The 13,705-nt window shown below is 38.5% G+C and overlaps 1 protein-coding gene across 1 annotated transcript; it reads left to right on the top strand.

Moving 5' to 3' along the window:
- The first annotated feature begins 3,631 nt into the window (after positions 1-3,631).
- Positions 3,632-7,592, top strand: LOC147278223 (DNA glycosylase superfamily protein). The gene is made up of 2 exons (XM_086252319.1): positions 3,632-5,061; positions 7,167-7,592. The coding sequence occupies exons 1-2, from the start codon at positions 3,947-3,949 to the stop codon at positions 7,186-7,188; spliced, it is 1,137 nt and encodes a 378-aa protein (XP_086108445.1). The 5' UTR covers positions 3,632-3,946; the 3' UTR covers positions 7,189-7,592.
- The last annotated feature ends 6,113 nt before the right edge of the window (positions 7,593-13,705 follow it).

Here is a 13,705-nt window from a genome sequence, read left to right as displayed (position 1 = left end):
TTATAATAAGAGTTGAAAATGAATTAATACATTTAGGTAAATAACACGTAGATTAAACTATTATATGGCAATGTTACGATTATGAAGAATAATTTTTTTTTTAATTACACATGTAATAATGCATTTTGAATGGGTGCTAATCATATTATTCGATTATTTATGAAAGAATTCTGAATTTATGGATACAGATAGATTTTTACTTATTAATCAAATCAATGCATTATGCTAGTTACTTCTAGGCTTATATATTTCTAGCCTTTGTACGTAGCTCGTGGTTCTCATGATCTCATCTCATTGACATTATCATATCAACTTTTTGGCAATTTGTACAAATTTTATTATTTTTGGGAGAAAGTACAATTTATTTTGTCCAACCTCGTGGAGTACTCTTCCATTATTCATTATTCAGCTTGTACTACCAGTCTTCCGCTTTATTTAGCCACCCATCAATCCAATAAAAAAAACACTGCACGTGGTTTGTCACGCTTATAATTTTCTAAAGCCACTCAGATGTATAATACTATAACTTATTTGAAAATTGTAATTACCGTTGAAAAGGAAATATATATAGAATAAAAAATCAGTCAAATTGATAATTATTTGGTAATTCAAATTGTGCAGATAAATACAGTCCGTCAGATAAAGTTGAAATGATATTGACGGTAATATATTAGCTAAACAATTTTCAATTCGACTGATTTTTGGCAAGAGTGAACTTTGAATGATACTCTAAAATATGAATGGTTTTGATAATTGAAATTCATTATTAGGTAATTAGGTGAGCGAGAAATTTTTTAATTTATGGTAAGCGGGTGATCATTTATATATATATCATATTCAATCAGATGCGCACCAACGAACATGTACCTAGCGCTCGGCAATGTTTTTTAAACACAGGCGAGGGTTGTTTGGCGCTGCTTCCTCAGCTGAGTCTTGAGGGTAAACCCTCATCTTTTCACCTCATCATTTCCTAGGGTATATAATGAATTTGGTGGAGGCATTATGTTAAGATTCAGCTCCGGGATTTTGGGCGGACAAATCAGCGCCAAGCTAAACCATAACATAAACGCCAACAAACCAACGCCTGAAATCTCAAAGCTAAACCATAACATAAACACTGACAAACCAGCGCCGAGTTCTAGATAGCTGCAAAAATTTTCACCCGAGTGTTCGACGTCAGGTGCGAACGTGCCTGTATATATATAGGACTAGGGAATAACTAGCTATGCCTTTGAACTTGAACCCTCGTTTCTTTCTTGCTCATCAACATTTTTGTTGCAGATTATACATGAATTTTGTATTTGTGTCAAAACCCTTATCGTTAATTCAATTAATTAACAACTATATTTAGGAGTGTGATTTCGATTGGAAAATCCGAATCCGACCTATTTTGATATGAAAATTTCCAATTTTGAAATGTACAAATCAAATTTGAAATTCAGAAATGTCGAAATCTGAACATTTTGAAAAAAAAATTGGATTGGAAATTTGGAATTAGAATGTTTTTGTAAATTTTGATTCAATTCGAATTCCAATCCAAAAAATTCAAAATTTTTCGAAGACATTCTGATTCGATATTTTTGAAATTATGTCAATTTATTCTGTATTTATATTACTATTATATATTTTATCATGTATTTAATTTTCTACTATATGTTTCATTAATTTATTATTTGTTTCAAACACACATACATATATTAAAAAAATTACTAATACTATATTAATATAAACATATGTATATTATAAATATATGTGTATCATAATAACATCAGGAGAAAAACTTACCTATCCCCCCATATGATACCACATGACATCCCCCTTTTCTTATTGACTCTCTCTCTTTATCTCTTTTTTTTTTTTTTTCTCTCATCTCTTGTCTTTCTTAACATCAATGCTACAAAAAACACTCACATTTTTTGTACATCATAATTTATTTTCTTTTGATTTTTTTTTTGTTAATTTCAAATCATCCAAAGATGCTCTAAAAAATAATCCGAAAATGTGAAAATTCTAATTATTTATCGAAAGTTCTGAAAATATGATCTTATGAAAAAATTCAAAAATTTCAAAGCGGAATGAGATATTGAAATTCTAATTTTTGGAATAGAAATTAGAATAGAAATTTCATACGGATGTTTTTTTAGATTGGAATTAGAACACCATATTTTTCATATATATTTTTTTTTGGCCAGGCACCATATTTTGTATATGAACTGGCTGAAACACACAATCTATATTATTAAACTAACGTAAATAGTCCTGCAAAAGTGATCATGAAGCAGATCACGTGATCATTTTTTACATAATTTTTTACTGATAACAATGGCTATTTTAACACAGATACTGAATTAATAAATTTAATGACTAATTTAGCGCCACAAAAGGAATCAAGAACCAAATGGAACGAGTGTCAAAGTGTAGGGGTATAAGTGTATAACTAAATTTTTCCCTATTGGCCTATATAATATAAGTTGGCTACTACTTACTAGGCTATTAAAAATATAAAGTGATTACAGAAATTGGTTTATTTAGTTGGAGTTGTCAGTGCTACTTCTTCTACAGTTCTACCTAACAGTCCTTAGTTTCAGACACATCATTTCTTCAGAAGCAGGATCCGATTGCCTTGTTGAAACTTGAAACATGAAATTGACTAATTGTGAGCTCTCATTGCACCACGTCGCACAGTGTCAGTGTACTGTGGATTTTTTTTTTTTTTTTGGTTTTTTATTTGCTTAGATTAGGATGGATTGTTTTTTTTTTTTATCTAGGATGGATTGTTTAAAAGCACAACACAAAAATGAGCGCATGGTGCACGTGGGTACCAAACTTTATTGATTACTTGGGATACTGCTTGTAGCCTTGTAGTTGTTTGTCCAATTCAATGACAGAGTTTCTCAATTATTTTGTATTATCTTGCCATGTTTGGTGGATTTGTGTAGCATATCAGCGTATGGACTGCACAGTGAATTTGAGATTCTTTCAAGTTTCAAGGGTGGGCCTATTGAGTCCTTTTTTGCTCATCACAAAAAAAAAGTGGTGGTGAGTAGTACTATCATGGTAGATGAGTGATACATGTTACAAAAATGTAGTCAAATAACATGTGTTATTCATCCACCATAGTCAGCATTAGCACCATGGTGAGCAAAAATGAATCTGGGTCTATTTGTGCAACCGGATTTTTTATTTTTTTTATGCAATAAAGTTTAAGTTTTACCTTTGTTTCAACTTTTTATACAAAAGTGAAATTCACTTGATTGAGGCCAGGCTTCGGATAAGAACATTGGGTTTAAGTCCATTAAATTGGGCTGTGCAAGGCTCAGTCCAAAGCCTAGTTGAGGAATGTTAAACGGTAAAGGGGCTGGGCCAGAATCGGGCACATTTCTTTTTTTTTTTTTTTGGTTAAGAGAATTGGGCACATTTCCAAGAGTCTTAAAACTTAAAAGTAGTTCACTCTATTGTACATTACTGCTGTACAAGACCAATAATTGAACACACATTCACTTAAAACACGCGCTTTAAAAGGAGCGTGAACAGCAGGTAGTGCTAATGGAATGAAATTATATTTTTTATTTTTATTTTTATTTTATATTTTTTATTAGAGGATGAACTTTTGCTTATCGGAGCAGAAAACGGACACCACCTGTTCCATTCTCAAAGAACTCGGAAAGAAAAAAAGAAAAAAGAAAAACATTGAAGACATTAAAAATCCGAGTTGTCCCTTACAACTCAATAACATAATAATATTATAATAGTACAGTCGATTTCGTAAACTATAGTGGCTTCTCTTCACACAAACTCTCCCCTACTCCGTTTGTCGATTCCTAATTTCTATGACTTCAATTCAACCCTCCCTGTAAACAACCACCGTCAGCACCACCGTTACCGTCAACGTCACCGCCACCCACATTAAAAGTCAACCCACCCATTGAATTCGAAACTCTCACGTATGGGAGAGCAAACCCAGGTCCAAACCCAATCCCAGCCTCTGCCTCAGTCGCAGACTCAGACTCAACCGCACCATGACTCAATCGCCACCACCACAATCGCAGCAGTGAGCCCCACACCGACCGAACTCACCAATGCTCCGGTCCAGACCTCCTCGCCCCCTTCCAAAATCCCCTTCCGACCAAGAAAGATCCGGAAGCTCTCGCCCGATAGCTCTGACCCGAATTCGGCCCATCAACAAATCGTGGCCGTACCCGACAACCCCAAACCCGTCGCCACCGCCACCAAGGCCACCAAGTCCAAGATCGTCCAGCAACGTGCCGTTTCCGTTCCGAGAATCGTATCGCGACCGCTCTCGTGCGAAGGCGAGGTCGAAACGGCGATTCGACATCTCCGAAACGCCGATCCGCTTCTGGCTCCATTAATCGACCTCCATCAACCGCCGACCTTCAACAATTTCCAGACTCCATTCCTTGCCCTAACCCGTAGCATTCTCTACCAGCAGCTCGCGTACAAAGCCGGCTCCTCGATCTACAATCGCTTCACCGAGCTCTGCGGCGGCGAGGCCTGCGTGGTTCCCGAGACCGTTCTGGGCCAAACCCCTCAGCAGCTCCGGCAAATCGGGGTTTCGGGCCGAAAAGCTAGCTACCTCCATGACTTGGCGAGAAAGTACCAGAATGGAATTCTTTCGGACTCGGCGATTGTAAATATGGACGACAAGTCGCTGTTCACAATGCTGACAATGGTGAATGGGATTGGGTCTTGGTCCGTGCACATGTTCATGATTTTCTCGCTGCACCGGCCGGACGTGCTTCCGATCAACGACCTCGGCGTCCGAAAAGGGGTTCAGCTTCTTTTCAGTCTGGAAGAGTTGCCTCGGCCGTCTCAGATGGAGCAGTTGTGCGACAAGTGGCGGCCCTATCGGTCCGTGGCCGCGTGGTATATGTGGAGATTTGTTGAAGCAAAGGGGGCTCCTTCCAGTGCCGCCGCAGTGGCGGCCGGTGCTAGTCTGCCGCAACAGCATCAACAACAGCAGGAAGACCCGCAAACACACCACCAACAGCACCCGCAGCAACAGCAGCTAATGGATTCACTCAGCAGTCTTATTAATATTGGGTATAGTCCCTTCACTTCAATTCTTCATTTTTTTTGCATTTGCATAGCTCTATCTGTTTGTTTCTTTCTACGATGCCTTATTCGTTTCATGTTCTGTTAGTAAATGCCGCTACAGGGTGATAGCTTTGTGTATATTTGTTCTTCTATATGTGAATTCTAGAATTAGATACATCCATGCTACATGAATCATGAATGTGTGCCTAAATGGTTAAACCCTTGAAGATTGTTTCTTTCCTGCTATTTATGTTTGTGTATACGATCTTGTTTACCACTGAATGGGATCTAGAGTGGCTGTTACTTGTTCATAATATATTAGTATTAGGGATGTCAGGAATCAGGATTCATTTGCATAAAGGGAAGTAAGGATTTGTGTTGGAGGAAGGAATCATGTTTTATTTCTAGGACTAATGGTCTTTCAGGAGTGTTTCCAATGGCATTTGAAATGCCCTTTCACCTTTCTTGTACTTATTGAAGCTGGCTTTTGTTTGTTTGGAATGCTGTTGTCACCGTAAATGCTATTCCCATTGTTCACAGTTGTGCCTCCCCTTCTCAGAAGTTTGTCTTCCTATGTGGAAGTATGGTATCTGCATTTTCTTTCATGAAGCGTGTTCTTTTTTTAAGAATATATATATTTACATCTTATGCTTTTTCTAATTTCTTGCTCAATCACACGGTTGAGCGCTATGACCTTACAAAATTTTACCTGTTTTGTTGTATGTGCTTCTTATAAATACTTCCACAGTTCAAGTGGAACTTCTAAGCATGTTTATATACTTTTGATACTCATCCTTGATGTTCGCTGCATGCTTCTTACATGCTTTTTTGACAATCCACCAAGAGTGCCTTTATTTTTTGACATGGGTACACGTGGTGTGATAATCTTCATCATCTCTTTGTTTGTGTAATGGAGAAGGGAAAGGAAACTTAGCCACGTACGTTTGTTGAAAAAGAACTGTGTCAACATGTCATGTGAAATGTACCTTTAGGTCAAATGTACCATTGTGAAGGGAAAGATAGAACAACCACGTTGGGCCCTATTTCCATGTGCAGAGTCCATAAAGGCAAAATTCTTCCATTGAAACAGAAATAAACATGTCTTGGTCCATCATGTTAAATGTTAGAAGAAACTAACCACTCTTTCACTTGGGTCCGGATTTGTTGTTTTAAATGAATGGTTATTAAATGAAAAAGTGGAAGTTCTTTATTTCCCTATACACTCTCTCAACTCACTAGAAGTTAAACATTTTATGGTGCATCATGTTAAATGCAAGAAAAAAGTTGGGACTCTTTCATTTGGATTTTAAATGTAGGCATGGATTAATAAACATCTGGACACATTACAAATGACTGTCATTAAATGAGAAGGTAAAAATTGTATGCCTACCATTCTTTCTGTACTTTTCCCATGGCAATGCCTAAATTTCACAACCTTAAATGTTTTTTTGGTTGATCTAAGTGGGGATGAATACAGTGATCTTGACTCCCCTCTTTACCATTAATAAGCCCAAGCTGGACACTAAAGATTCTATCCCATGGATTCGGGTAACATAGAGGAAGTTGGATGATACCAGCCTTCTTGCACAATAGTAAATATATGTTTTACCATTGATTGTTGTGCCTTGTCTTATTCAAATTCAAGTCTTCTGCAAACATCTTCTCATCATCCCTTATCTGGTTCAGTTATTATTAGCGGTCATTCTTCAATCTGTATTATATGATACTGCCATGTGTTTGCAGTTTTCTCTGGGTATTAGGAGATGAGGTTTTTTTTTTTGGTTCTTACTTGGTAATTGGCTGTAGTGACCATCAATTTGTGACATTGTTGGAGTTATGGAATATGTTATATGCGTTATGAATTTGTTTTTTTTTGGTCAGATTCAACGCTAGAATTATGTAACCAATTTAGTGATCTTATTTTAGCAAATCTTGGAAGATTTGAGTTGTCATTCTAAATGAGTTCTCCTATAACATAAATTAATAGTAGTTAGCTTTGGAAAAATAAATAAATAAATAAAAGAAGTATAGCTATGTGTTCCAGCTTTTTATGGTAGGTATAATGCATGCATTCATGGTGAACTATTCCTTTTACATGTCATGTGATACAGGAACTGTACCTGGGGACCTTGATTGAAAATGGAATTGAGAAGTTTGTCTGTCATTCATCTTCATCCATCTTAGCTTGAGGTGAAGTTCTTCAAAGCAGTTCAAGAATGGTTCTCATGTGGAAATTTTGTTGCTTAAAGCTCCGACATTCAAGGCCTTAAGGATGAGAGTGTATTGAATCTAATTCAGTAATTATGCGTTTGGATTAAATAAATGATGTCAATGCTATAGTTTTGTTGTCTTTTATTTAGTAAACATCGGTTCTAGGTTGTTGATAAGATCTCTCATAGGACTTGATAGAATGCAATGCGCTTACCTGTAGGTTAAGGAAAAAAAAAAGGAACAAAAAGCCTTTTACGGTTTTACCCTTAGGTGTGATCTGATACTCTTGGTGAGTGGTTTTAATATCTGAAACATTATTTACCTGATTTAGGATGCCTTAGCATCAGACGTGCATTTATGTTTTTTTTTTTTTGGCACTATTTACAATTTAAGTTTCGAAGGGCTAAGGGTTTTTTTTTTTTTTTTTTTGTGCCATGACAAGGGCAAAGGTTAAAGTGTTTTCTCTGCCTGCTTCTCTACATGTGAGTTTCTAGTGAAGAGTCTTTTCTGGGTGTATCCAGGAATTGGCTTCTCATCTAGGAGTAAGATTTTCATGAAGAGATAGACATATAAAGTGCATACCGGTGTGAGTTGCTGGTTGCCACTGACACTAAGGTACTTGGTTTTTTAATCTGATCCCTCCATTTTAAAAATCTGAGGTTTGAAGTTGATGTACCAAACCTAAAAAATTGGCATCCGAATTTTCTCTTTAATTTGGGCTTTTAAGTGTTCCTGCGAAACTGACAGAGGGAGTCCAGACCCGGTTCTCCAAATGAACCAAGTGTGAATAGGGTGATGAAGCCCCAACAAATGATTATGTTAAATCACGTGTTACAGATTGAAATGTCAATTTGGGCCAGCTATTGTTTTACGGTTTTAATTTTTTAGGCCATGGTTTTACGGTTTTGATTTAGGCAGGCCTTATATAGAGGTTTGCTCGATTTTTGTTTTTGTTTTTCTTTATGTTTTTCATGTTGTTGTGACGTAGAATTTCAGCAGTATCCGATTTCTTATTTATCTTCACACTTCAAATTCTAAATACACAAACCATTGAACTAAAATCACACTTATTTATTCAAATTTTTGTTAGTTCTTCTATAGTTTTATTGTTTGCTCTAGTTTTCTTAAACATTCCATCAATATCAATTAATTAATATGATTTTCTTATTTAAGTGTTGTTTTTTTAATAAAATAACTTGCTTGTTTTCATGATAGGGACATGTTTGTGTCACAAAAAGAGAAGAATGAGAGGAGAGAGATAGAAAGGGAGAGAGAGAGGAGGATATCCCGGGGACATGCAAGTTCTCCACTAATAAAGTAAAACTAGATTTTGTTTGTACAGCATTATCCGTTCATTGCTGACTGGGTACGTCGACGTTGTCATTAGCTAGATACAGCTGGGCTCTTGTAATCATCGGCAACCAAAACTGTCTTCGAGTCGCAGCATAATAATTAAGCAACCTTACCTTATTAGTAAAAGCAAACCTTATTAGCAAAAGCAGCCTAGCTTATTAGTAAAAGCAAACCTTATTAGTAAAACCAAACAAAGGATCGATTAAGTGGTTTCACTGAATAAGCAACCATATTAGTAAAAGCATACATTATAATTAAGCAAAGATATTTCACCATCAAAAGTCTGTAATTCTAGTGGTTAAGAATATATATTTGCCCACTAAAATGAACTAGCTAGCGAGGAAACCAATCAAAAAGGTTAATCCAAAACTAAATGTGTATTCCACCTGCGATAACTGAATATTAGGACGGCAGCTGGAGATATGCCTTTCACATTAATTAATAGTGAATCACAGTTCACAAACAGCCATGGTGGACTACAATACACGAACAAACATCAACAATATATGCCAATTCTGCGACGCTTTTCTTAATTATCACAGTTTTTAAGATTAAAGTGGGATATTCTACTGGAATATTTCTTATTCTCTTTTCTAGTTTTTGTAGTTTAATTAACTCATACATGCATGCACCTTGGCCACTATCAAATGTCTTATACTCTAAATCTGTATAAGAATCCTCAACCTTGTAAACTATAAAATGGACTCAATCTGTACAAGTCCCTTAGCAAAAAACACACAAAAAGAAATATGAAGAACTACGAGAATTATGATCTTTCCTTTCCTGACCAACCTGTGGTGGACCTGTACCTCCAAGTATGGGCCAACCTTCCGGCCTTCCGGTCCAAGCCAGCCTTCATTTGGGTCGACGATGGCCCGGCCAATAACCCGACCCAGAGTGCTAATTCCAATTCGACCCTCACCTATGCTGAGCTCAATGACTCTGTACAGTGCATTTCTTCTCAGTTGCTCACTAAATTTCCACTTGAAAGAGGTGATACTGTCGTCATTCTATGCTCTCCGGGGCTCGAACTCGTGGAGACCATCTTTGGGTGCCAAAGAGGTGGCCTTTTGAGCGTACCCGTTTTCCCGCCAAACCTGTCTGTGGTTCAACACAATTTTCACCACCTTATAAGGGTCCTCTCACAAACAAAGCCCAAGGCTGCCATTGCTCACCAAGATTACATCACAACGATTCACCAATACATATCATCATCATCATCATCATCATCATCATCATCATCATCATCATCATCATCATCCTCAAACAAGAGCAAAAAGCTTGTACATATGCTGCAGAATCTCCGGTGGATCGCCACGTGTGATGTCAAAACCAAAGACATGGCAAGAGAGTCATCATATAATGGTTGCAAAGCCGAGGAGTTGTATTTGGTCCAGTACACGTCCGGAGCCACCGGGATCCCAAAGCCGGTGCTGGTCACAGCCGGCTCAGCTGCGCACAACGTGAGGACAGCGAGAAAAGCCTACGATCTTCACCCGAACAGCGTGATCGTGTCGTGGCTGCCTCAGTACCACGATTGCGGGCTCATGTTTCTGCTACTGACCATTGTGTCCGGTGCCACGTGCGTGTTGGCCTCACCACACGCGTTCATCAAAAGGCCGAGGCTGTGGCTTGAACTCATTTCAAATTTCAACGCCACTTGCACTCCGGTCCCTTCCTTCGCTTTGCCTCTAGTTGTCAAACGCGGCGGGGTTGATGAAGGAACTTCGCCTATAAATCTCTGGAGTCTGCAAAATCTCATTATTATTAATGAGCCCATTTACAGAGACGCTGTCCAAAAATTTATTCATGTGTTTAGGCCCTTGGGGTTAAATCCGTCGTCTATATCTCCATCCTACGGCTTAGCAGAGAATTGTACGTTTGTTTCGACTGCGTGGAGACCAGGCAGTGATCCTCACATTCTTCCATCTCACAACAAGCTGTTGCCAAGTGCAAGGCTCGATTATCAAAACGACGACGAATTGGAGGACATGGATATCGTTGTCGTAAACGAAGAGACACACGAGGTCGTTGAGGATGGGATTGAAGGAGAGATTTGGGTCTCATCTCCAAGCAATGCCTCTGGTTACTTAGACCACCCTTCGTTGACTCGCGAGGTTTATTATGGAAGACTAAGGAACAAGGTGGGTCCATGCTATGTACGGACCGGGGACAGAGGCGTTGTGAAAGGAGAACATAGGTACCTTTTTGTGACGGGTCGATGTGTCGACGTTATCAAACTGAAAAACGAGGAAAAAAGGATGGAAATCCATCCTCATTACATCGAAACGGCGGCGTATAATAGCAGTCCGGGGTTTCTGAGAGGTGGATGTGTGGCTGCGTTTAAGGTTAGTATTGGAATTACTCTGCTAGTATTGGAATTACTCTGCCCAATATAGGCAGTCACTGCCTTGTCTGTTTGTCATTTAATCCTAAGGCGGCTAGCTGTAATATTGGGAGTGATAAGGTCTCTTTGGGAACTGTAATATGTAATTAATATGTTGGTGGCTCTTGAGCTTCTCTTCTCTGAATTGGTGATTGTATTCTATATATTGGAAAATCTCATATCTGAGTTTTCATGAATAATAGCTATCAGCTTCTACAGTGGACGTTGGCCTCTTTGCTAAACCACTCTAAATCTTGTCTATTTTATGTTTATGTGTTTCTACATGGTATCAGAGCAGAAATTTCAATCCTGAAACTTCTGTCTTGTTTTAACAATTCTTGTTTAATCTAATGGGTGACGAACAAGAAAAGGTTGAGGTTAACTCAAACATGCGCCTCTGTTCTATTTTGCTTAATGGGCTCAACTTCCTCCCTTGGTCAAGAGCTGTTACCTTGGCTCTTGGAGGGAAATCGAAACTTGGGCACATCAATGGAAGGATTCTTGCGCCAGCTGTTGAAAATCCAAAGTATGAAGACTGGTTGGCTAAAGACCAACTAGTTATGTCATGGATTTTGAACTCTATGGAGCCCCGAGTTGCAGAAATCTTTAGCTATTCTGATTCTGCTCATCACCTTTGGGAATCTGTTAGGGAAATGTATGGTCACCAAAATAATGCGGCACGGATCTTTCAACTAAAGAAAGACATAGCCGGAATCTCCCAAGATGGAAAGTCCTTCATTGAACATCTTGGAAAATTAAAGAGTATGTGGAATGAGCTTGATCTATATAGGCCTCACACTACTGATTCAACAATCCTTCTGAAAAGAGCAGAGGAGGATAAAATATTTCAGCTACTTGCTAGCCTTGATCCAGAATATGAAGATCTCAGAAGCCATATTCTCATGAGTACTGAGCTGCCGTCCTTCTCCAATGCTTGCACAACGGTTCAGCGAGAGGAAGTCAGAAAAATGGTGATGAACTCTAAAGCTCCCTCTGGAACCTCAGATGCTCGTGCTTTTTCTGCTGATAAAAGGAAAGGAGATAACAACTTTGTAAAAGGGCGAAGAACTAATGTTGTATGCGACTACTGCCACCAATCAAGGCACTCCAAGGACAAGTGTTGGATCCTTCATCCACACTTAAAGCCAAAGTTTGGAAGGGATATTAAGTCTACTACTGAAAGGACATCAAACATGGCTACAGATAGTGTTGCTCATCAAGTGTCTTCAAACACTCATGCTCAACAAGGATCTTCAAATACATCTGCTTTAATTGGGCAACTTACACAACTGCTGCAACAAATGAGTAAGAATGAAAACTCACCTTCAAGTGCTTCTTCTAGTGCTCATGCCCCAGGTACTGTTCATGCCTCTCTTACTGCATTAGCATATCTTGTTACAAGAGCTAACACTTGGGTGATTGATAGTGGAGCTACAGACCACATGACAAATAACAAAAAATGCCTTCATAATTTCAACCATACAAGTAATGGTCAATCTGTTTCTCTCGCTAATGGCACTTCTGTTCCTATTGTGGGTCATGGAAAATTCAACTTCTTTGACTCCCAAATCAGCTCTGCAGCCCTTTACATTCCCTCATTTCCGTTACAACTTCTATCAGTTGGAAAGCTCACAAATGAGCTCAATTGTGATGTGATTTTTTCTCCTCACTGTGTGGTTTTTCAGGATCGGAAATCAGGGAAGAAGATTGGTAAGGGCGTCTATTCTAATGGTCTCTATTTGCTGCAAACAACCCCCAATAATCCAAAGGTTTTTCAAGTGAAGACCTTAGAAGCCAACGACTTGTGGCATAAGAGACTGGGCCATCCCTCAAGTAGAGTTTTATCTCATCTTTTTCCTTCCATGAATACTGAAACTAGCAGTTGTGAAGTATGTCACCTTTCTAAGAAATCTCGAATTCCATTTAGTTCTGACAATGGGACAGAATACATGAATAGCAATCTTGCTCATTATTTATCTGATCATGGAATCATTCATGAGACCAGCTGTGTGGGAACTCCGCAACAGAACGGAGTGGCAGAAAGGAAGAATCGAGATCTTTTGGAAAAAAACTCGATCTCTTATGATTCAAATGAATGTCCCAAAGCTTTATTGGTCTTACGGGGTTCTTACTGCTGCATACTTGATAAACAGGCTACCTAGCCGTGTTCTTGGCTCCAAGTCTCCTATGGAAGTTCTTAAAAATAGGAAGATTGATTTGGCTCATCTACGAATTTTTGGTTGCCTGTGTTATGTTCATATTCAAGCGCCACATCGTGATAAGTTTGATCCTAGAGCAGCTAGATGTGTATTCCTTGGATACTCTTCCACACAAAAAGGGTACAAGTGCTATAATCCAAAGGAGAAAAAGATGGTTATCTCCAGAGATGTCTCCTTTGTTGAGGAAGAACCCTATTTTCAGAAAAATAAGGATCTGTTTCAGGGGGAGTTCTCACTTGATTCAGCTACCCTTCCTATCATAGATACAACTGAAGTTCTTAATCCAGTAAATGATGAAGCTCCAATGGTCTCTGCTACCTCACGAGATGCATCACCACAAGTTAATGAGTCATCTCTAACTATCACTGACATCCCTAGCACATCAGAGGATGCTGGCCCACGGAGATCATCTAGACCACATACACAGCCAGCAAAGTTGAATGATTACGTTACCTATCATACTGCAGTGCACCCAATTCAA

The sequence above is a fragment of the Dryas octopetala genome, chromosome 7 (genome assembly GCF_963921425.1).
Source record: "Dryas octopetala chromosome 7, drDryOcto1.1, whole genome shotgun sequence".
In the NCBI taxonomy this organism is placed as follows: domain Eukaryota; kingdom Viridiplantae; phylum Streptophyta; class Magnoliopsida; order Rosales; family Rosaceae; genus Dryas; species Dryas octopetala.
This window is presented reverse-complemented; position numbering and strand designations above follow the sequence as displayed.

What these genes read in the sequence shown, in the direction of transcription:
- LOC147278223 (XM_086252319.1), top strand. Translation starts at nt 3,947, where the DNA reads ATGGGAGAGCAAACCCAGGTCCAAACCCAATCCCAGCCTCTGCCTCAG. An exon ending in AGCAGTCTTATTAATATTGG is followed by an intron (nt 5,062 to 7,166) that starts GTATAGTCCCTT and finishes CATGTGATACAG; the next exon opens with GAACTGTACCTGGGGACCTT.